Genomic DNA, 26294 nt, shown 5'->3' on the forward strand with positions numbered 1-26294 from the left:
TGATCCGCGATTCCAGCACCATACATTAGTCCTTCTTCTTCCTCATAGGCTTCATTTTGCGCCTGCAGCAGTGCTTTTCGAGCTTTCCGACCTTCCTTCGACTTCAATGAACTACGTCGATTCTGTCGAATCACGCGCTGGTTTCTATTTGTTCAGCGTAGTTGAAGCTGTGCGTACCTACTACAATTCCTGCTTCGTTCATGATCATCAGAAGGGATGAATTTCCTTCATTGAATAAGCCCGCGACTAAGTACGATGCCAATTCGATGACTTTTAATCCGGAGATGCAAATGTTTAGGAACTAATCGCCAAATTGTGAAATTAAAGCATTTGCGTTTTGCGTGTGGCCACCTAAACATCTTTCCAGTAATTCATCCCTTGATAAATCCTCATATATATGCAGAATTTCCTGCTGTATGTCGGGATGCAATGGAGTAGGATGCGGTGCAAGCTCCATACCAAGAGCTGTTCGTTTCTGCCACACGCACCAGCTGTCTTTTCTCTGTGGTCAACACTCATGTCGAGCATTTTCATCGGTGGATATCATATGATAGTATGTCGCCATAATCGCTGTTTTCATATTTTCTACACTATCGATGTATATGTCTTCGAATCGCTAGTCCATAGTAAGTGCTGAGCTTTTTCGCTAATGCCGTCACACGTGAATCACGCGTGAGTCACGTGATTCATATATTCACGTAAGTGGTGTGCGTGACCCGCGTGGTATAGATCGTGAGCAGGCATAAAAATCACTCACGCGCACATCTCTAGTAGAGGCTACGGCAGACCGCTCGGTTCCATGCTCATAAAATCTAAAGGAATGCGAATTTCGGTTTGTAATTTTGACATCGTATTCTTGGATAGTTAAGCTAACGATTTATGCAATAAAAAAAAATCGATTTTTTTAACCTTCTAATGTGGTTTCCCCCCTTAAGGCGATTTTAATGTAGGTAGAATATTTAAACTTTCCATTATCATATCTTATTTAAAGAACAGTTTTAATTTTATCTCATTATTATTGCTTTAGTTTTTTGTAACATCTACAATTTGTATTCCAGATAGTATATTTTGTCCTAAAATGTTTAGGAATCAATTTTATCAATTTTAGGCACAACCAATCAATCTTTTGAAACGATTGATTTACGAGATTTCAAAATTAAGGTGGCGATATTATATCGTGAAGGTGTCATCTGATTCTTCTACCAAATTTTAACTTAATATTCGTTTAAAAAATAGCTAAGACAAGTCAAGAAATGACTAGAAATCGTAATTTATATAAAGAGAATACAACTGCATCTGTAATTTTGGATCACCTGTATAAAAATGTTTGCAATTTGTTTTATCACAATCATATTTTTTAAACATTCAATAATGAATCATGCAAAAGGATTCTTTTTCTTTTGTGGATTAACATGCAGTTAGAAGGTAAAACCATGCTGCTCTTGTAGAATAAAAGTTACCTTTCTCTGAAGATCCACAAGGTTTATTAAAAAATTAAAAAAATTATTAAGTTATTTTAAACCATTAATTTTATTTTTTTGAATAAATCAATAATTTAATAAAAAGAAGAACTTACCTTCCATTATCTCTCCCAACTCCCCAAACTCTTATAGTATGAATAGGTTGAGTGTTTAACACGGTTAAATTTTCCGGATCGATTAATTTTAAAGCACCTTCATCTAAATCCATGAATAAATCTTTTCCCTTTAATAAAAAAAAATTAGAATCAAGTAAAAAAGTAATTTCAATAACTTCTTACATCTCCCCATCTTCCAACAACATCCAAAAGATCATTTCTACCCAATGAAAGATCAACGATACATTTATTGACTGCTTTGCTACTTCGTTCCGGCGTCAAATCATCTTCAGCAATTTCAACCCAACCTAAAGATCTCACTGCGAATCGCACCGGACAACAATCTTTAGATTCCGGTTCTGATCTAGCCGGGTAACTTCGCCGTTTCAAAGCTAATTCATCCTTCTTTTTCCTTTCCTCCAAATAATCCAAATCCAAAGCAGAACTTGTATTACTCCTAGTAACAGTATTTATAATGCTCGATTCGTATTTCGATAGCAAACTATCGGTTTCTTTGTAATTATTAATTTCGGATTTATCCGATTTTTCAGTACAGGGCATTGTGGGTACTTCTCGTTGAATCGTACCACTTTTAATATGCCAATAATATGGTCCGTCGTTGTCCTCATGCTTTTCCCAACCTTGGGGTAAATCCGAATCGTCGCAACGTTCCTTATCGGACGAGGACAAAGTATCTATTTCATCGAACGATTTTTGTTGTTGTCTTCTTTTAACTGGGATTGCATATAAATCATTATTTAATTGGCCGACGATATGAGGGACGTTTGAATCATCGTCGCGATTGTCCTTTTCATCATTTTCACATAAACTGGAACAACAAAATTATTGTTGTTCATTATTTTTATTAAGTAATATTATTACAATAAAATGTCAATATAACGGTATTAGTTGTTATTTAGCGTTAGATTGTTGTATATTTTTCATTAAACTAAAACTAGAACTAGCACCAGACATAGAACTAGAAACATTCTAGTTCTAGGTCTAATGTAAGTTCTAGTTTTAATTGTTATTCAGCGATAGATTGTTTTATATTTTTATTGAACTAAAAGTAGAATTAACACTAGACTTAGGGTTTAGCCGTCTTAAGAGACGCATGGCTAAACCCGAATGTTTCTAGTGCTAGGTCTAGTGTTGGTTCTAGTGATCTAATACTAACACTATCACTAGAACCAACACTAGACTTGGAACTAGAAACATTCGGGTTTAGCCGTCTTAAGAGACGTACGGCTAAGCCTGAATGATTCTAGTTCTAGGTCTAACGTTGATTCTACTGAAATTGATAGTATTAGATCACTAGAACTAGAAACATTCGAGTTTAGCCATCTTAAGAGACGCATGGCTAAACCTGAATGATTCTAGTTGTAGGTCTAACATTGGTTCTACTGATACTGATAGTATTAGATCACTAAAACTAGAACCATTCGAGTTTAGCCGTCTTAAGAGACGCATGGCTAAACCCGAATGGTTCTAATTCCAGGTCTAGTGATCTAATACTAACACTATCATTAGAGTCGACACTAGACTTGGAACTAAAAACATTCGGGTTTGGCCGTCTTGAGAGACGTACGGCTAAACCGGAATGATTCTAGTTCCAGGTCTAACATTGATTCTACTGAAATTAATAGTATTAGATCACTAGAACTAGAAACATTCGAGTTTAGCCGTGTTAAGAGACGCATGGCTAAACCCGAATAGTTCTAGTTCCAGGTCTAGTGTTGTTTCTAGTGATCTAATACTAACACTATCACTAGAACCGACACTAGACTTGGAACTAGAAACATTCGGGTTTAGCCGTCTTGAGAGACGTTCGGCTAAACCTGAATGATTCTAGCTCCAGGTCTAACGTTGGTTCTACTGAAATTGTTAGTATTTGATCACTAGAACTAGAAACATTCGGGTTTAGCCGTCTTAAGAGACGTACGGCTAAACCTGAATGATTCTAGTTCCAGGTCTAACATTGGTTCTACTGAAATTGATAGTATTAGATCACTAGAACTAGAAACATTCGAGTTTAACCGTCTTAAGAGACGAATGGCTAAACCCGAATGGTTCTTGTTCCAGGTCTAGTGTTGGTTCTAGTGATCTAATACTAACACTATGATTAGAACCGACACTAGACTTGGAACTAGAAACATTCGGGTTTAGCCGTCTTGAGAAACGTACAGCTAAACCTGAATGATTCTAGTTCCAGGTCTAACATTGGTTCTACTGAAATTGATAGTATTAGATTACTAGAACTAGAAACATTCGAGTTTAGTCGTCTTAAGAGACGCATGGCTAAACCGAAATGGTTCTAGATCCAGGTTTAGTGTTGATTCTAGTGATTTAATACTAACACTATCACTAGAACCAACACCAGACTTGGAACTAGAAACATTCGGGTTTAGCCGTCTTAAGAGACGTATGGCTAAACCTGAATGATTCTAATTCCAGGTCTAACGTTGGTTCTACTGAAATTGTTAGTCTTAGATCACTAGAACTAGAAACATTCGGGTTTAGCCGTCTTAAGAGACGCATGGCTAAACCCGAATAGTTCTAGTTCCAGGTCTAGTGTTGTTTCTAGTGATCTAATACTAACACTATCACTAGAACCGACACTAGACTTGGAACTAGAAACATTCGGGTTTAGCCGTCTTGAGAGACGTTCGGCTAAACCTGAATGATTCTAGCTCCAGGTCTAACGTTGGTTCTACTGAAATTGTTAGTATTTGATCACTAGAACTAGAAACATTCGGGTTTAGCCGTCTTAAGAGACGTACGGCTAAACCTGAATGATTCTAGTTCCAGGTCTAACATTGGTTCTACTGAAATTGATAGTATTAGATCACTAGAACTAGAAACATTCGAGTTTAACCGTCTTAAGAGACGAATGGCTAAACCCGAATGGTTCTTGTTCCAGGTCTAGTGTTGGTTCTAGTGATCTAATACTAACACTATGATTAGAACCGACACTAGACTTGGAACTAGAAACATTCGGGTTTAGCCGTCTTGAGAAACGTACAGCTAAACCTGAATGATTCTAGTTCCAGGTCTAACATTGGTTCTACTGAAATTGATAGTATTAGATTACTAGAACTAGAAACATTCGAGTTTAGTCGTCTTAAGAGACGCATGGCTAAACCGAAATGGTTCTAGATCCAGGTTTAGTGTTGATTCTAGTGATTTAATACTAACACTATCACTAGAACCAACACCAGACTTGGAACTAGAAACATTCGGGTTTAGCCGTCTTAAGAGACGTATGGCTAAACCTGAATGATTCTAATTCCAGGTCTAACGTTGGTTCTACTGAAATTGTTAGTCTTAGATCACTAGAACTAGAAACATTCGGGTTTAGCCGTCTTAAGAGACGTACGGCTAAACCTGAATGATTCTAGTTCCAGGTCTAACGTTGGTTCTACTGAAATTGATAGTATTAGATCACTAGAACTAGAAACACTCGGGTTTAGCAGTCTTAAGGGACGTACGGCTAAACCTGAATGATTCTAGTTCCAGGTCTAACATTGGTTCTACTGAAATTGATAGTATTAGATCACTAGAACTAGAAACATTCAAGTTTAGCCGTCTTAATAGGCGCATGGCAAAACCCGAATGGTTCTAATACCAGGTCTACTGTTGGTTCTAGTGATCTAATACTAACACTATCACTAGAACCAACATTAGACTTGGAACTAGAAACATTCGGGTTTGGCCGTCTTAAGAGACGTACGGTTAAACCTGAATGATTCTAGTTCTAGGTCTAACGTTGGTTCTACTGAAATTGATAGTATTAGATCACTAAAACTAGAAACATTTGAGTTTAGCCGTCGTAAGAGACGCATGGTTAAACCCGAATAGTTGTAGTTCCAGGTCTAATGTTGGTTTTAATGATCTAATACTAACACTATCACTAGAACCGATACTAGACTTGAAACTAGAAATATTAGGATTTAGCCGTCTTAAGAGACGTACGGCTGAACCTCAATGATTCTAGTTCCATGTCTAACGTTGGTTCTACTGAAATTGTTAGTATTAGATCACTAGAACTAGAAACATTCGGGTTTAGCCGTCTTAAGAGACGTACGGCTAAACCTGAATGATTCTAGTTCCAGGTCTAACATTGGTTTTACTGAAATTGATAGTATTAGATCACTAGAACTAGAAACATTCGAGTTTAGCCGTCTTAAGAGACGCATGGCTAAACCCGAATAGTTCTAGTTCCAGGTTTAATGTTGGTTCTAGTGATCTAATACTAACACTATCACTAGAACCGACCTAGACTTGGACCTAGAAACATTCGGGTTTAGCCGTCTTGAGAGACGTACGGCTTAACATGAATGATTCTAGTTCCATGTCTAACGTTGGTTCTACTGAAATTGATAGTATTAGATGACTAGAACTAGAAACATTGGGGTTTAGCCGTCTTGAGAGACGTACGGCTAAACCTGAATGATTCTAGTTTCACGTCTAACGTTGGTTCTACCGAAATTAATAGTATTAAATCACTAGAACTAGAAACATTCCAGTTTAGCCGTCTTACAGACGCATGGCTAAACTCGAATGGTTCTAGTACCAGGTCTAGTGTTGGTTCTAGTAATCTAATACTAACACTATCACTAGAACCAACACTAGACTTGGAACTAGAAACATTCGGGTTTACCCGTCTTAAGAGACGCATGGCTAAACCCGAATGTTTCTAGTTCTAGGTATAGTATTAGTTTCAGTGTTAGCGTTAGCTCTAGTTTTAGTTTCGGATTTAGCCGCGCATCTTCAGAGTCTTTAAAGTGCAAATTAAAACTTTTTTTGTATTAAAGGGGTTTTTGGAACTATTTTTGATTTTAATTACATACTGTTTTCGGGGACTTGCGGAGACTGTATCCGAAGGGCTTAGAGGGTTCCCATTGTGTCCACTGCCCCTACAACAGAAATGTTTGTTTTTGAACTTGTTTAATAATTTAAACTTTTAAAAAAATGGTCTCTTTATTGAACTAGTTCGATATTTTTATTTTTAGAAAACAAATCAATAACAGAAAAACAGACAAATTGCTGTTTGTATCGATATCATTAATACAAAACGAGCTTAAAAATCGTTATTTATTAAAGAATAAAATGCCTTGAAGCTTTAGTGGGGAAGTTCAATGACATTTTAGACCCGACATTAACAACCCTTTTTACCTTTAAAGGTCGTTAATATATCATTAGCTTGCTCTAGATTACATATATTTTTTTAAGTTAAATGTTGAAACCGTAATTTAAAAGAAGTATATTCATCATTTTGGTTTACTACTTTTGCAAAGTAAAAAGTTTCCAAAAACATTTCACGCGCGAAAAATAATGGTTTTATTTGTGACTTGAAACCCAGAAAACAAGTAATTTTTTTATTTTGCAACCCCGTTTTGTGTACGGCAATAGGAGCACTCGTTGCGTGTAGACTCGGCGTCTCCTTAATAAAAAATCGATACAAGAACCCCTCTCTACGAGAACCCCCGCACGACATCCACAACTCTACCTCAAACTATAAAAGAAAATATGAAAAGAAAGAATAAAAACGAAAACCTATTTTTGGCAACCGGATTTGAATAAATCGATCTCCTGATAGAATACAACGAGTTTTTAGATGAAAACGAGGAGATGTGTTACAAGGACAATCATTTAACGTGATCGTAGAACCGTGAACAAAAAAAACAAAACACAGGAAAAAAAAAATTGTGTCCTTTTAAAATTTAGAGTTAACCTTTAAAAAATTTACCTTCTATTATCTGTAAAATTGGACGGGTCCAGATTAGTAACGGGTCCTGTATTGATGTCCACACCCATTGTGCTAATATCCAAAGAAGCGTAACTCTTTCTTCCGGTATTTCCAGAGAGTTTACCCCCTAAGTTACAAATATCGTCCAATTCTTGGTAAAGTTCTTCGTAAATTTCGTCTGTATTGGAATTGAGAGCGTCGTCTAAGCGGGTTGGATCGAGATGGTAATTTGGATTCTCATAACTTAAGAGTCCATTTTCTGCAAAAAAAAGTTAATAATTATTCATTAAGCATTTAAGAAACTTTAAAATTCCGAAAGAGCGTAAATTACAATAAAGTTTTTATCAGAACAAATTCGTGTCGTTGTTTGAAACCGACGTTGTAAAATCTGTTAAGAAAGTATAACTAATAGATAAAGCTTACCTAACAATAAAGTACATTAAAGTGCTTATCCAGCAAGTTTGTAACAGACAGTAAACTACAAGATAGAAATTTGTATACATTTTCTGTTACAGATTGGATTTCGGAGTTTGTAATTCCATTCGTATTATACCCCAACTTCAGATTATGTTAAATTGTATTTTGCTCTCATTTCACCATTATTCGACCAAACTAGCGCGTACTAATCATAACTTATTAAACTTTTAACATAATAATAATAAATAATACAACAATGAATCTTTATTGGCGACGTCATACAACAGTATTTGCGCAAGTCAAAAAAAAAAGCGTATAATACATAAAAAAATAATAAAAACTACATGTAACATTACCGCTACTTAAGGGAATAGTCGGGAATACTCTGGTCAGAAGGTTAATTTGCAAGAAAAAGTCTGAAATTGCAATAGTTATAAACTAGACTTCAGCAAAAAACAGGAATTACATTGTTCAAAGTCCACATGAAGTCTGAAATTACTGTTCAGAGAAAACAAAAAATTGATTATAAACCAAACATGATTTTTCATGGCAATACTTATGTGTTCAATTAAAAAGAATGCGCAAAAGCACAAAAGCAAAGTAACAGCTGCAGAAAGGAGGTACCGGGTGGTACAAGATCCGTATAGATAATAAGAGGCCCCCAAAAAGATGATGATAGACACCCAGAAAGAAGTAGCTGTCAGTATCAAGAACAAAACATACATAACGTTGGCAGTAGACTAGATACTGTTTCTCAAAAACTAAATACTGCTTTCTGAAGACTAAAATTGCTTTGTGGAGACTAAATACTGCTTTCTGAAGACTAGATACTGCTGACAGGTCTAAGTACTGCAAAAGAAAGATAAGATATTGTTGGAGAAAACATACATAACGTTAGCAGAAGACTAGATACTGCTTCTAGAAGACTAAATACTGCTTTCTGAAGACTAGATACTAGATGTCGACAGGTCTAAATACAGCGTCTTAAATTGTATTTTGCTCTCATTTCACTATTATTCGACCAAACTAGCGCGTACTAATCATAACTTATTAAACTTTTAACATAATAATAATAAATAATACAATAATGAATCTTTATTGGCGACGTCATACAACAGTATTTGCGCAAGTCAAAAAAAAAAGCGTATAATACATAAAAAAATAATAAAAACTACATGTAACATTACCGCTAGTCAACTAACAACATTAAGAACATCTTAAAACTACATCCACAATAAACGACGGCATAAATCCGGACGAGTAAGGCTCAAAAGTGCTCAGACAGTACTCATCCACACTGTAGAATGCTCTCGCTAACAAGTAATTTTTGATCTTTGATTTAAATTTAAATTTTGATCTTTGATTAAATCAAGTAGTTTAATGGGATTAGGCAAGAAATTAAAAAATTTAATTCCATAATAATTAGTGCCATCCCTAGCTCTTTCAGTGCGAGTATAATCAATTACGAGGTTATCATGGTGTCTTTTGAAATTCTGAATATTTTTTTAATGTATAAGAGGCAGTTAAATATATAAATACAAGGTAGAGTTAAGATTTTTAACTATACAAATTTAGTTCTACAACACTCAGAGAATTTTAAATTCGAAATCACTCGGATACATCGTCTCTGAGCGCTAAACACTCGAGCAGCATGTGCAGAATGACCCCAAGCGAGAATGGCATATGATAAGTGAGCATAAAAATATCCATTGTATGCTGTTATTAGTGTATTTACTGGAACGATATCAATTAAATTTCTGATACAGTAAATAATTTTGTTTAATTTACTAGTAGTTCGTATTGCATGCTCTTCCCATGTAAGTTTACGATCTAAATGAACTCCTTGATATTTGACTGTAGGGTTATCAACATTATCATTTAGTGCACGTAATGAGAAGATTAACCGCCGAGTCTTAGATTCATTTACGCTAAGCTGATTAGCTGAAAACCAGTCAAAAATGCAACCCCGAGATCCAACCACCTCACTAAAAAGATCTGGCAAATTATCACTTATATTCACAGTGGTTGTGTCATCAGCAAATAATATAATGTTACTTGACGCAGGAACGTTATCAGCCAAGTCATTAATAAATAATAAAAAAAAGTATGGGGCCCAGCACAGACCCTTGAGGTACTCCATACTTAATAGATAATTTTGAAGATAGTCTATTTTTATAAATTACTTGTTGCAATCGATTTGATAAATAAGCTTTAACTAGCCTAACAGAACCAGCATCAAAGCCAAAATTTTGTAATTTAATTAACAATTGGTTATGAAATATGCAGTCGAATGCTTTCGTAAGATCGTAAAAGGATGCCTGTGCATGTTTGTTCTCAAAACATTCATTAACATATGAAACTAATTTGCAAATTGCTGAGGTGGTTCATTTATTTTTCCTGAAACCAAACTGTGACTCGTTTAGGAGGTTATTGGATTCAAGATACGCAATTAACTGGTTATATAAAATTATTTCGAAAATTTTACCCAAAACAGGTGTAATTGAGATTGGTCTGTAATTTGAAACCTCATTAATTGAACCCCTTTTGAAAACAGGCACCACTTTACTTATTTTTAAGCAATCTGGGAAAATATGAACAGCAATACATTGATTAATCAGTTTAGCTAAGAGAATAATAATTAAGTTTTGAATAACTTTTATGATATTCGGATTTAAACCATAAATATCTTTACTGGAAGTATTCTTAAAAGTAGAAATGACATTTCTCAAATCGTTAAACGATATTTCATGAAAATTAAATACTCCTATAATAATAATACTACTAATAATCCTTATAAGATAATTTACGACGTAGAGATAAACAGTACCACGAGCTTATTTGTTCATTTGAAACGATTGTGGCTGGCAAAAATGTTCATTACCTTTATTAAATTAAGTATGTGTAGTTAATCAAATCAGCAAGAAGCAGGATTTAAGTGTGCTACTCAAGCCCAAAACTTTCAAGCTAATCTTTAATTTATGCACAGCCTAAGTGCAGAGGCTTAAAATGCAAAATTGAATAAGAAATTAGCTATGGCAACATTGAACATGATATACCAGCCAAACAAACGAACATACAAAGCGGAGTTATATTGAAACACTATGTCTACAACAACTCGTTGCTGCCATAGAAAATAGTGGTCCAAGCAACTAATACTATTGATGCAATAATTAATAACATATTTCGGCTGCAAAACTTCCTCGATGTATCCTTAATCGGAAAAGGTATATCTTCATCCAATTAAGCCGACGTCGCTTGTGGCCGAAGTGCTTCAGTATTGAACAACAGATTTTGAAGCGCCTCGGCTTAAGTTAGAATAAAGAATCTATGATTTTGCTTGAATAGACAGATGATACAACATACATAGCATATATAGCTGCGCCTCGGCTTATCTTTAAATGGAGAACGTATAATTTCATCTGCTTAAGGCTGAGGCACTTCAGTATTGGAGGACACCACATTTTTAAACAAATAAGGATTTGTTCACAACTCTGGTCTGCTGACCGAGGATCTTATACTATATGCGGCGCTAATGCAGTAACACTACATAACTAACTCTGGTTAGCTTTTATAAGGAATCCAAGTATACATATAAAGAATTTCAAAACTGATCGAGTAACCTTTAGAAATTGGATTTTTGACTTGGACTTTATGGGATTTTGATAATGTTTGAACATAAAATTTTGTTTAAACTATTTATGCTCTAGCTCATTCGTGGAGTAGTGTGAAGAAAAATCATGATTAAATGATCTTAGAAGATTCTGAAGTATGAATGATTTGTTTGGTTAACAATCATTATCAATTTATTTTAATTTAAAAATGTTAAAAAATGCATTTTAATTAAAAAAATATATATAATCAAAGAAATATAAATAAACTTAAAAAAGACTGGAATAATCATAATCCATACTTCAGCAAAAATTTAAGAATTATACTGGTGAAAAACCAAACTTAAGGGAATAGTCGGGAATACTCTGGTCAGAAGGTTAATTTGCAAGAAAAAGTCTGAAATTGCAATAGTTATAAACTAGACTTCAGCAAAAAACAGGAATTACATTGTTCAAAGTCCACATGAAGTCTGAAATTACTGTTCAGAGAAAACAAAAAATTGATTATAAACCAAACATGATTTTTCATGGCAATACTTATGTGTTCAATTAAAAAGAATGCGCAAAAGCACAAAAGCAAAGTAACAGCTGCAGAAATGAGGTACCGGGTGGTACAAGATCCGTATAGGTAATAAGAGGCCCCAAAAAGATGATGATAGACACCCAGAAAGAAGTAGCTGTCAGTATCAAGAACAAAACATACATAACGTTGGCAGTAGACTAGATACTGCTTCTAAAAAACTAAATACTGCTTTCTGAAAACTAGATACTGCCGACAGGTCTAAATACAGCATCTGGAACACTAAATACTGCTTTCTAAAGACTAAAATTGCTTTGTGGAGACTAAATACTGCTTTCTGAAGACTAGATACTGCTGACAGGTCTAAGTACTGCAAAAGAAAGATAAGATATTGTTGGAGAAAACATACATAACGTTGGCAGAAGACTAGATACTGCTTCTAGAAGACTAAATACTGCTTTCTGAAGACTAGATACTGTCGACAGGTTTAAGTACAGCGTCTGGAACACTAAATACTGCTTTCTAAAGACTAAAATTGCTTTGTGGAGACTAAATACTGCTTTCTGAAGACTAGATACTGCTGACAGGTCTAAGTACTGCAAAAGAAAGATAAGATATTGTTGGAGAAAACATTAAAAAGGCGCCGGCGCCCCCTTTTAGGCGGCGCCCGGGTGCAGTGCACCCCTTGCAGCCCCCGGTAGCGCCGCCTCTGTTTCCTGCCAATCTTTATGACACTCCTGCAGAAATAAACTGCTATAGCTGAGACCTCAAAGAAGTGGCTGCAATTGTGAATTTAAAAATAAATGCAGATAAAACAAAGGGAATTCGCATAAATCACTGTAACAATGATGACCTGCATAAATGAACCTGGTCATAGAGTCCTAGAATGGAACTCTCTTTGGATCAGGACACATGGAAGACTCAAAATGATATGGAGGAGAAAAGTAGAAAAAGAAACGAATAAAATGTCAATTCCACAAATGAGAAGTATAGCCAGGGACCGTGGCCGATGGAGAGATTTCTATAACAGCCTATGATTCACCAGGATCGCCATCATGCAATTGATAAAAAAGCAGTAATAGTATAGTAACAGAAGAATATACCGCGGTACTGCGATAAGTCGTTGAAAGGGGTAAAACAACGTTCTTCTTCTTTTTATACCGAGCTTTGGGGCGCTTGAATTAATTTTTGAAGAATTTTAATGTTGCAAATTTGGTCTCCAAATTTCGGATTTGTTGGTTATAGATTTGATTGAAGGAATAAAAAATGCTATTTTTTAATCTCCTTGATGGTTTTTTCCAACATTTTTTACCAGTTACTATATTGTAACGACCGTTACTTTGTTGTACGTAATTCTTAGTTCCAACATTTAACATCTTCATCTCTTGAGTGGAAGTGTTTCGCGACTCATTTTAAAAATGCTTACTTACTTCGTGTTATTCAATAATCACGTACACGTTTGTGGTCAGGAGCCCTCAGGTAGTTTTGAGAAAGTTTTCAAGATAAAGAGGAGAGAGCCATTAGGATATTAAATAACATCAGCAATATAGATGATTACCACACTTCATTTATTGCATTCAGTTTATTGACTTTGTTGTCGTTATATATTTTAAATGCTTCATAAACTCACGTTTTTTTTGAGTAGCACTCATCATATAAAAGACGCTTCAAGCTATTACTTTATTTCTTAGTTAGTATTTTATGTTATACTGTCGTTTATAAATTAATAGAATAAAATGAAAATCCTTTGCGAAGCAACTTTTATGTAAAAATTTAGTAATGTTTACTTTTTAACATATTCCCTTTCTCACAAAAAGATATGCGACAACATATTAAAAGATTTATCGAATTTTGACACCTACAGAAGAATTAAAAAAGGATATCACAGAAGTCGCCGGACATTCCGAGGAACGAAAATGCATGTTCTTGCAAACGATATTGTTTACCGAAAGTACTCACCTTTATACCAGCTTGCAAAATACTTCGCCAAATTTTTGTCATCCTTTATATGAAATACCCACTTTAAATTAAAGATTCCACACATTTTGTTGAAGTGATCCACAGGATATATTAGTAAGCTATGACGTGGAATCTCTTTTACCAGAGTGACGATCAAAGATATGCGAGACTCTCTACGATAAAAAAGTTTTTGCCCCGAAAGTTTATTGAGTACTAATTGCTCGACATCGACTTATTTCAGCTTGAAAGGGGAGTTTTACGAGCAATACAACGGGCTTGATGAAGTATTCCCCACTCTACACAAGCCTTAACAATTAACTAATGGTAATTAGTCATTAATTAGTCACTTATTTGCTACGAACATTCCAACTGTTTTGTCACTTTTATACATGTTTCCTAAAAACATTACGACATGGCTTCCGAAATATCAAAGATTATATTAATAAATGCGAAACTTGTAATTTTCAAGTTGTATTTGCTGTATGCATTAGTACCGGTTGCCACATTAGTGATAGCAAAATTATTATTCTATAAGACACATTTTCCAGAATACCACATATTTTTACAAATCCGAAATAGGACGATATAGTTGCTTATGGATGTAGAAATCTCCATTCTGCATTTGATGAATATAATAGAAGATTTCTTAATCGTAAGATACTGCAGCTATAGGAGAAGTGCACTTGAGTTAACTCTCGGTGTAGTACTGAATTTTTGACAACGTTTCTGGATGTATTCCACTCATCAAGTTTGAATATATGCCAACAGTGTACTATTTTTTATTATAGTTAACCCGTTGCTAAACATTAAATTTATATTCTAGCAAGGCAATGTAATAGAGCATGCCCTCTAACTACTATACACCAGTGACATTCTTGAATTAGAGCATGATACTGCTTTAATGGCTGTGGGTAAAGATCACGAAGAAACGGCACTAAATCTACAAACATTAGTTAACAAAGTTAGCAACTGGACTGAGCAATGGAGTTAAATGAGCGTAAATCTACCCATATTAATTTTATAAATACAAGGAACCAACATATTCCTATCAGCATAAACAATATCTAATTGTAAGTACCATATGCCGATACAGCAAATGTTTGGATATAACACTAGACGCTAAACTGCTCGGGAAAGCGCATGTCACAAAGATAAAAGAAAAATTAGGCATGAAATTTAAAAAAATTTATTTGCTGCTTGGACGAAGCTTCATCCTGTCAATATATAACAAAGTATTTGTGTACTTTGTTATATGTTGACATATATGTAGCAGGCAAATGGTTGTTTCAGGTAAATAGCTTTTTCCTAGTCAGATACTATCTGCCTAGGCAAATAGTTTCATTGCATTTATTTCAGTCTAAATTCTACTTTCCTAGGCAAATAGCATATGGCTAAAATATGTTCAGGCTATTTAAACCAAACCAATCCAACCCCAGGAATGCTTTATTTCTTTAAGAGAGGCCTGCACTTCACAGTGACTGTTTTCTGGGCAATGGATGTTAAAATCCCAGTGCCAGCCTTCGAAATTTTAGTGCAGTACAAAAAGGTGTACTTGTTTCAAAAATAAGATTATGTGCAATAGTAGATGCCATTCCAGCAATAATTTTCAAAACACGTAAATTTTTGTATTTAGTATTTAAGATTCGTTTGACACTCATTAGTGCCTTTAATTTAAGAAAAGTAGGCTGATACCGATAAGAACCACTTTTTTATTGAGAACAGCTACTCTACAGGGTGTCCGCTGAGGTATTCGAGAAACTTCGTATATGAATTCTATGATCAATTTTAAGCATAAATGATTCTAATCACTTTTCTCGAAAATGGTTGACATTCAGGTCATTAATTGTCATCATTGTTATCAATTGTGCTACAATCATGCCTGCAACTTATCCACATGAAGAGTATGCGGACATGGTTTTCGTGTATGGATATTGCAACGATAGTACCACCGCCTCAGTTAGGGAATATCAACGACGATACCCAAACCGCCGTTTTCCAGACAAACCTTCGGTATAGTCTTCACAACTCTTCGATTAAGAGGTGCGTTCCCTAAATCGACTTGTGAAAGAGAAATTAGACGAAGAAACAATGCTGCAGAAGTGGTTGAGGCTGTTGAAAATGATGATGGTACTAGTACGAGAAGAATTTCTGTACTTACTGGACAAGCTAGGACGGCTGTGCATGACACTTTGCGGGAAAACGGACTGTATCCCTATCATTACCAACCAGTGCAACAACTTCTTCCCGAGGATCTTCCCTAAAGAGTTCTCCTTTGTGAATGGTGGAGAAATCATCTGGATACTCTTTCAAGAACTCTTTTTTGTGACGAAGCTACATTTATTAGAGATGGAATCAACAACTTTCGTAACGAACATGTGTGGATATTCTAAAACCCTCATGCTGTTCGAGAAACCCATTTCCAGAGTAGATTCTCCATAAACGTTTGGGCTGGAATAATTAATAATGTTGTTATTGGACCGCATTTTTTTCGACGGAAATTTGAACACCGAAATGTAGCAGGCTTTTTTGGAGAACGATCTACCTCTATTACTTGAGGACATTCCTATTCAAATTAGAAGAACAATGTTTTTTTTTTACATGATGGCGCTCCCGCCCATTATGCAAGAATTGTCACGAATTTCCTCAATGAACAGTATCCAAATCGATGGATAGGTCGTGGTGGTCCCATTGCTTGGCCACCGCGATCTCCGGATCTCCCCCACTAGATTTTTTCATGTGGCCTAATAATAGAGACCAACTTATACAACGCGTGTGAAGTTGGCCATAGATTTCAGCCATAGATTTTAAACTGAAAAAAATGCGTGATAGGGGTATTCAATCGATCTAATTTCAACGGCATCGTATTCATGGTTGCCTCTTGTTTCAGATTCGAAAAGAAAATTTTCCTAACCATTTCTTATTTTCCGGGAAAATCGATTTTCTTCAAACTTTCGCAAAATTCGGCTCTTTCGGGGTTCTTAATCGATCTAATTTCAACGGCATTGTATTCCTGGTGGCCTCTTGCTTCAGATTCGAAAAGAAAATTTTCCTAACCATTTCCTATATTCCGGAAAAATAAATTTTCTTCAAAGATAAGCAAATGTCGGGCTGTTCGGGGTTTCTAATCGATCCCATTTCAACGGCATTACATTCCTGGTCGCTTCTTGCTGCAGATTCGAAAAGAACATTTTCTAACCATTCCTTATATGCCGAGAAAATCGATTTTCTTCAAACATTCGCAAATTTCGGCCGATTCGGTTCGGGGTTTCTAATCGATCTCATTTCAACGGCATCGTATTCCTGGTCGCCTCTTGCTTTAAATTGGAACAGAAAATGTTCCTAATCATTTCCTATTTTCCGGAAAAACCGATTTTCTTCAAACATTCGCAAATTTCGGCCTGTTCGGGGTGTCTAATCGATCTAATTTCAACGGCATCGTATTTCTGGTCGCCTCTTGCTTCAGGTTCAAAAAGAAAATTTTCCTATCCATTTCTTATATTCCTGGAAAATCGTTTTTCTTCAAAGAATTGCAAATTTTGGCCTGTTCGGGGTTTCTAATCGATCTAATTTCAACGGCATCTTATTCCTGGTGGCCTTTTACTTCAGATGCAAAAAGAAAATGTTCCTAACCATTTCCTATTTTCCGGAAAAACCGATTTTCTTCAAACATTCGCAAATATCGGCCTGTTCGGGGTTTCTAATCGATTTTATTTCAACGGCATCGTATTTCTGGTCGCCTCTTGCTTCAGATTCGAAAATAAAATTTTTCTAACCCAATTGTTTGAAGAAAAACGATTTTCCAGGAATATAAGAAATGGTTTAGAAAATTTTCTTTTCGAATCTGAAGCAACAGGCCACCAGGAATACGATGCCGTTGAAATTAGATCGATTAAAAACCCCGAACGAGCAGAATTTTGCGAAAGTTTGAAGAAAATCGATTTTCCCGGAAAATAAGAAATGGTTAGGAAAATTTTCTTTTCGAATCTGAAGCAAGAGGCTACCACGAATACGATGCCGTTGAAATTAGATCGATTAAAAACCCCGAACGAGCCGAATTTTGCGAAAGATTGAAGAAAATCGATTTTCCCGGAAAATAAGAAATGGCTAGGAAAATTTTCTTTTCGAATCTAAAACAAGAGGCGACCATGAATACGATGCCGTTGAAATTAGATCGATTGAATATCCCGATCACGCATTTTTTTCAGTTTAAAATCTATGGCTGAAATCTATGGCCAACTTCACACGCGTACTTATACAAAACATTCATGCAGCGTTTCGAGAGATAAAAAACAATATGGAGAACTACAACTGGAAACGAGAGCTCCGACAAAGGATTGAATTATGCATTGCACAAGGCGGTGGTCACATTGAGCAGCTTTAATAATTGCAGTGTCATTAAGCATTTATTAAAATAAACCGCAATTTTTCCATAACCAACCTAGCAATGTGTTGTACTGTTTAGCATCGTATTCAACAACCGTTTGGAATTCGAGAAAAGTGAATAGAATCATTTGTGCTTAAAATTAATTATAGAATTCATATACAAAGTTTCTCGGATACTTCAGCGGACACCTGTATATTGCATTGTTGTATCGAAAAAATGGTATTTGCCTAAAACAAGCTTAGATAGATACTATTTGTCTTGTCCAATAGTATTTGCCTAAACATTTAATGATAAAACTTTAACGAACTACTGTTTGCTTAGGCAGACAGTATTTGACTAGGAAAAAGACTATTTGACTATCTAGCTGAAATAACCATTTGCCTGCGACACATACATCACTGATGCTTATCAGAGTCCAATCTATTAACTAACATATACATTATTAGCAACAACAATAACATTAATGAGAAGTCTCCAAAATTATTGAGACCATAGATTTGCTTGGTAATCCAACCTTAGTCATACAATTTTCTAATAAATATTATATACAGATTTATAAACCAAGCACGAAGCCAACTGCTTTGAAATCGCAGTATAAACTATGTTCAAAGGTACACGTCCACTCCTAAGTGTCGAACAGATTGCATCCATTTGCACGCATCTCAATTATTGTCATAAAAGTAGCTGATTCATATTTGAATACACATCAGACTTAAATTCGTAAAATTATTCACTTTAATTTAGAAAATTCCAGGTTCTCCAGTATACTCCCTGCCTATTTATACATCCGCTTTTGCAATTAGAATGAATTTTTGAATTTGAGTAGTTGTTAATAGTAAATATAAATTTTATTTTCTGAAAAATCAAAAAATTCAATGCCCTGAGACTACTCTTGATGATTTGTGTTTACCATTCAATACGTTCCCTGCATATCAGCAACCGAGATTTGCCCAGGAATTATTTTCGCCAAAACCAAGGACTACAGCATTCTAGAACTCTGGAAGTAAGTCCTCCAGTCCAGTGTCTATCAATACAACCTCATTTGCCATAAGGGGAAGGAGTACACATTTGGATTTTTGGTGTTTTCAATTCAAAACTTATGATTTATTTTCTGAACTATTATTTTTGAACCTTGGAACAACCCTAGATAATTCAAAAAAAAATCAGCGTCCTTACGGTAGGCATGGAAGTGCGGAGATACAAGGAGTGTACTAAAGAATCTAGTCGAATTATGTTAAGATGTTTCAGAGTGCCGAAACCTTTGGTTGTGTCGAAAATAATTCCTAAGTTTATAGAGTTACAAAAAATCTGAAGGTGCTTAGGCAAAAGGAATATACTAGAGAGTGTACGCGAATTATCTATTATCTCTTTATGCTGCACTTTCTGCAGTTTCAGAAAATAATTATTGTATTAATATGTTGAGAACTTATCTGGGAAAGTATAATGAGACGAATCTCAATCTAGTATATTTGCATATGAATCTGACTTTAGCCAGTTTAACGTAACGCTAAATTTATATACAGGAAGAACCAAAAATAAGCAAAATAAAATTTTTGTAATTTGTACATAAATATTATCCCGATTATTTCACAAATATATTTGCTGTGATGACGTCATTAGTCGGTCCCTGATTTTGAGTTTCCATTTCTGATATGTAATTATTGGCAAATCCCCGTGGTTGTTTATAAATTCAAATCGGATTTAAAATATGTTTTAATTCAAAATTAGGATCTGCCACTGACAATTATAAATTATTAGTGTTGTGAAACGTATGCAATAATATATGTATTAAATGTAAGTAAATAACAAGTTTAATTCGTATCATAAAAATATGTAAATTTGTGTTTACCGTTTTCATTCATTTTCATTCCTATCTCTTTCCAAGTATTTTCAGTTCATCGAGAGAATCTTTTGATAGAATTGAATATTTAATATCTCAATCGAAAGCTTGAATCTAAAAGTTAAAAATCCTAAAATTTATTACAAACGCCATAGAAAAAAGTAAAAGTAAACTATGCATCGAGAATCAAGTTTTTGATGTAATATTAATGACTAAACTCTGTTAACTCTGTAAACAACGTCTTAAAATTGTTATTTTTAAACATTTTTATTGCATACATACTTGGTTATTAATTATGAATGTTTCTAAAAAAAATGGCAAAATGAAATTCATGAAAAATTGAAAGAAATAAAAGAATATTTACCATCCTTTTGCACGAACATGTTTCGTGTTTGGTTATTTATTCATTCTAGAGTTAAAGAAATCGAAATAGTTAACATTTCTAAGTAGTAGTTGATACGGTCTGATTAATTTAAAATTAAAGAAAAAAAATTATTAGGTGAACTAGAAATTAAGTATACGCCTAATAAAATAAATGCATATAAATTAAACTTTTTTAACTAAGAGGAAAATTTTCCTTTTTTTATTAAGTTTTAAAGTAAATCTTCGTCCGTAAAACTAAAACGTGGTTGTAAAACTTAAAAGTTGCCTGTTTAACCGTTGTAAACCGTTTTAAAACTCACTTGATAAATTAAACGAGGAACATGTACAGAATAATAATAAAGCGGTGCGTTACACCGTAGCACGCCAAGCTAGTTAACTGTAAATAGCAAATTAAGTTTTACAAACAAAAAAGAATTGAAGCAAACCAAATTTCCATGTTACAATTTAGTTTTCGCACTTTTTTGCAAATATTTAGAGAGAAACCCCAAATCGATTTCTTCATTAACTTATGAATAATTCAAATCATTGCCAAATAATTACATAGCGAAATTCCAAGGATAAGTTTAATGATTTTGAAAAATATTTATTTAAATTGTTTCTTCAAAATAAAAAAAATTAAAAAAAAGAAATTACCACCTGCCTTTAAAACACATCTGTCACGCGTCAGTTCGTTTCCAAGAAGATACCATCTCACTTAATGTTGTGTATTATTATGAGATAATAATCTGAAGAGTTAAAAATAACAATGAAAATTGACTTTGAAAATAAATTAGGAACTTTTTATTCAAAACCTTGAACTCAATCTTTCAATCTTGATTAGTCATTTAACATTTTCTTCTAATACAGTAAAACCTCGATATAACAGACTAATACGGGGAAGGAAGTGTCCGTTATAACCAAAATGAAATTTAATGCACACAAATTCGAACAGCTATCCACATCTTAAGGACTGCTACACCCCGCGAACAGGTGCACAGCTCGTAGGTCCGTTCGTGACGTCACGCATAGATCAGCAACTACTTTAAATTAGCAAATACTTAATTTATTCTATTCGTGTTTCGTAATGTTGTTAGTTTGAGAATTAAGGTTCATAATTTAAAATAAGGATCTTGATAGTGTTTAGCCGTGCATCTCTTAAGACGGCTAAACCCGATCGTTTCTCGTTCTAGATCTAGTTTTAGTTCAATGAAAAATACACAACAATCGAATGCGTAATAACAATTAAAACTAGAACTAACACTAGACCTAGAACTAGAAAGTTTCAGATTTAGCCGTGCGTCTTCAGACCAAAACAGTTTAAACAAATCATTCTAGAAGAAGGAAGCGGAAATCTCAAAAATGTCAAAATTAAAGATTTTCTTTTGGAATATGCGTCATAAGTCAAAAATTAATTGTGGTAGAGAATAACATTATAAACGAAAGTGGTTCATAATGAATTCAAAAACCATAATCCATAAACTGTCTAAACCTAACCATAATCATTCTAGAAGGACGAAGCGGAAATCTGTAAAATGTTAACATTAAAGATTTTCTTTTGGAATATTCGCCATAAGTCAAGAATTAAAAGTGATAGAGAATAACATTATGAACGAAAATAGTTAGTAATGAACTTAAAAACCATAATCCATAAACACTTTCAACCGAACCATAATCATTCTAGAAGGAGGGAGCGGAAATCTCCGAAATGTTAAAATTGAAGATTTTCTTCTAGAGAATTCGTCATAAGTCAAGAATTAAAATTGATACAGAAAAACATTATGAACGAAAATGGCTCGTAATGAACTTAAAAACCATAATCCATAAACAGTATAAGCTTAACCATAATCATTCTAGAAGGAGGAAGCGGAAATCTCAAAAATGTCCAAATTAAAGATTTTCTTTTGGAATATTGGTCATAAGTCAAGAATTAAAAGTGATAGAGAATAACATTATGAACGAAAATGGCTCGTAATGAACTTAAAAACCATAATCCATAAACGGTCTAAACCTAACTATAATCATTCTAGAAGGAGGAAGCGGAAATCTCAAAAATGTCAAAATTAAGGATTTTCTTTTGAAATATTCGTTATAAGCCAAGAATTAAAAGTGGTGGAGAATAACATTACGAACGAAAATGGTTCGTAATGAACTAAAAAAACATAATCCCTAAACAGTCTAAACCTAACCGTAATCATTCTAGAAGGAGGAAGCGGAAATCTCAAAATGTCAAAATTAAAGATTTTCTTTTGGCATATTCGTCATAAGTCAAGAATAAAAAGTGGTAGAGAATAACATTATGAACGAAAATGGTTCGTAATGAACTCAAAAACCACAATCCATAAACAAACCTAATCATAATCATTCTAGAAGGAGGAAGCGGAAATCTCCGAAATGTTAAAATTAAAGATTTAAGTCTGGAAAATTCGTGATTAGTCAAGAATTAAAATTGATACAGTAAAACATTAAGAACGAAAATGGTTCGTAATGAACTCAAAAACCATAATCCATACACAGTCTAAACCTAACCACAATCATTCTAGAAGGAGGAAGCGGAAATCTAAAAAATGTAAAAATTAAAGATTTTCTTTTGGAATATTCGTCATAAGTCAAGAATTAAAAATGGTAGAGAATAACATTATGAACGAAAATAGTTCGTAATGAACTCAAAAATCATAATCCATAAACAGTCTAAACCATAATCATTCTAGAAGGAGGAAGCGGAAATCCCAAAAAGGTCAAAATGAAAGATTTTTTTGGAATATTCGTCATAAGTCAAGAATTAAAAGTGATAGAGAATAACATTATGAACGAAAGAGGTTCGTAATGAACTCAAAAACCATAATCCTTAAACAGTCTAAACCTAACCATAATCATTCTAGAAGGAGGAAGCGGAAATTTCAAAATTAAAGATTTTCTTTTGGAATATTCGTCATAAGTCAAAAATTAAAAGTGATAGAGAATAACATTATGAAAGAAAATGGCTCGTAATGAACTTAAAAACCATAATCCATAAACAGTCTAAGCTTAACCATAATCATTCTAGAAGGAGGAAGCGGAAATCTAAAAAATGTCCAAATTAAAGATTTTCTTTTGGAATATTCGTCATAAGTCAAGAATTAAAAGTGATAGAGAATAACATTATGAACGAAAATAGTTCGTAATGAACTTAAAAACCATAATCCATAAACGGTCTAAACCTAACTATAATCATTCTAGAAGGAGGAAGCGGAAATCTCAAAAATGTCAAAATTAAGGATTTTCTTTTGGAATATTCGTTATAAGCCAAGAATTAAAAGTGGTAGGGAATAACATTATGAACGAAAATGGTTCATAATGAACTCAAAAACGATAATCCATAAACAGTTTCAACCTAACCATAATCATTCTAGAAGGAGGAAGCGGAAATCTCCGAAATGTCAAAATTAAAGATATTCTTTTGGAATATTCGTCGTAAGTCAAGAATTAAAAGTGGTAGAGAATAACATTATGAACGAAAATGGTTCGTAATGAACTAAAAAACCATAATCCCTAAACAGTCTAAACCTAACCGTAATCATTCTAGAAGGAGGAAGCGGAAATCTCAAAATGTCAAAATTAAAGATTTTCTTTTGGAATATTCGTCATAAGTCAAGAATAAAAAGTGGTAGAGAATAACATTATGAACGAAAATAGTTCGTAATAAACTTAAAAACCATAATCCATAAACGGTCTAAACCTAACTATAATCATTCTAGAAGGAGGAAGCGGAAATCTCAAAAATGTCAAAATTAAGGATTTTCTTTTGGAATATTCGTTATAAGCCAAGAATTAAAAGTGGTAGGGAATAACATTATGAACGAAAATGGTTCATAATGAACTCAAAAACCATAATCCATAAACAGTTTCAACCTAACCATAATCATTCTAGAAGGAGGAAGCGGAAATCTCCGAAATGTCAAAATTAAAGATATTCTTTTGGAATATTCGTCGTAAGTCAAGAATTAAAAGTGGTAGAGAATAACATTATGAACGAAAATGGTTCGTAATGAACTAAAAAACCATAATCCCTAAACAGTCTAAACCTAACCGTAATCATTCTAGAAGGAGGAAGCGGAAATCTGAAAAATGTAAAAATTAAAGATTTTCTTTTGGAATATTCGTCATAAGTCAAGAATTAAAAATGGTAGAGAAAAACATTATGAACGAAAATAGTTCGTAATGAACTCAAAAATCATAATCCATAAACAGTCTAAACCATAATCATTCTAGAAGGAGGAAGCGGAAATCCCAAAAATGTCAAAATGAAAGATTTTTTTTTGGAATATTCGTCATAAATCAAGAATTAAAAGTGATAGAGAATAACATTATGAACGAAAGAGGTTCGTAATGAACTCAAAAACCATAATCCATAAACAGTCTAAACCTAACCATAATCATTCTAGAAGGAGGAAGCGGAAATCTCAAAATTAAAGATTTTCTTTTGGAATATTCGTCATAAGTCAAAAATTAAAAGTGGTAGGGAATAACATTATGGACGAAAATGGTTCGTAATAAACTCAAAAACCATAAGCCATAAACAGTCTAAACCTAACTATAATCATTCTAGAAGGAGGAAGCGGAAATCTCAAAAATGTCAAAATTAAAGATTTTCTTTTGGAATATTCGTCATAAGTCAAGAATAAAAAGTGGTAGAGAATAACATTATGAACGAAAATGGTTCGTAATGAACTCAAAAACCATAATCCATAAACAGTCTAAATCTAACTATAATCATTCTAGAAGGAGGAAGCGGAAATCTCAAAAATGTCAAAATTAAAGATTTTCTTTTGGAATATTCGTTATAAGTCAAGAATTAAAAGTGGTAGGGAATAACATTACGAACGAAAATGGTTCGTAGTGAACTAAAAAACCATAATCCATAAACAGGCTAAACATAACCATAATCAGGAGGAAGAGGAAATCTCAAAAATGTCAAACTTAGAGATTTTCTTTTGGAATATTCGTCATAAGTCAAGAATTAAAGGTGGTAGAGAATAACATTATGAACGAAAACAAAAACGTTCGTAATGAACTCACAAACCATAATCCATAAACAGTCTAAAAGCCATAATCATTCTAGAAGAAGGAAGCGGAAATCTCCAAAATGTCAAAATTGGTGATTTGTTGTTGTCTTCTTTTAACTGGGATTGCATATAAATCATTATTTAATTGGCCGACGATATGAGAGACGTTTGAATCATCGTCGCGATTGTCATTTTCATTCTTTTCACATAAATTGGAATAACAAAAGTATTTTTATTCAGTAATATTAATACACTAAAACCTCAATACAACGGTAGTAGTTGTTATTCAGCGTTAGATTGTTGTATATGTTTATTGAACACACGGCTAAACCCGAATGTTTCTAGTTCTAAGTCTAGTGTTAGTTCTAGTGGAAGTGTTAGTTTTGGTTCTTATTCATCATTAGATAGTTGTATATTTTTCATTAAACTAGAATTAGAAGTCCATTCTAACGAGTTCCGTTATATCGAGGTTTTACTGTACTTCTATAACCCGCATTTGGTTTCTATAAATTAGGCAGGTGAAGATGCAGCTGTTCTAAAAATAAATTTGATTTCTATCAACAAAAAGAGCTAAGTGTTCGAAGACTTAAAAAAACAAACAGATTAAGGATATAAAAATAAATTCGTTGTAAGAAATCGTTTAAAAGACTTCTGGATGAGTAGATAGATATACGATAAAAGATTTTATCGCTTTATCGTACAAAGACATTTACTGGCGACAGTCTGGAGGTATTCTTGAAAATGTAGCGGAAAAATCGATATTTTCCGAGTTAAAACCAACTTCGTACGAATTTAATTAAGTTAATTTCAACGTTTTCGTGAAAACTATTAAAAAA

The 26294-nt window shown here is 33.8% G+C and overlaps 1 protein-coding gene across 5 annotated transcripts in view; it reads right to left on the bottom strand.

Annotated features, from left to right (window-relative positions):
• LOC111418519 (protein Fe65 homolog) overlaps positions 1-26294 on the bottom strand; it is a 112342-nt gene that overhangs the window by 14859 nt on the left and 71189 nt on the right. For 3 of the 5 annotated variants that reach the window (XM_071200660.1, XM_071200661.1, XM_071200663.1), the window contains 4 exons: positions 7326-7584; positions 6427-6492; positions 1760-2405; positions 1577-1704 (listed from right to left, as the gene is read on the bottom strand). In XM_071200660.1, coding sequence (XP_071056761.1) covers positions 1577-1704; positions 1760-2405; positions 6427-6492; positions 7326-7584 — 1099 coding nt within the window. The remainder of the gene's footprint in view (positions 1-1576; positions 1705-1759; positions 2406-6426; positions 6493-7325; positions 7585-26294) is intronic. The other 2 variants (XM_071200662.1, XM_071200664.1) reach the window with 1 other exon arrangement.

This window comes from Onthophagus taurus, chromosome 11 (assembly GCF_036711975.1).
Source record: "Onthophagus taurus isolate NC chromosome 11, IU_Otau_3.0, whole genome shotgun sequence".
NCBI classification, from domain to species: Eukaryota; Metazoa; Arthropoda; class Insecta; order Coleoptera; family Scarabaeidae; genus Onthophagus; species Onthophagus taurus.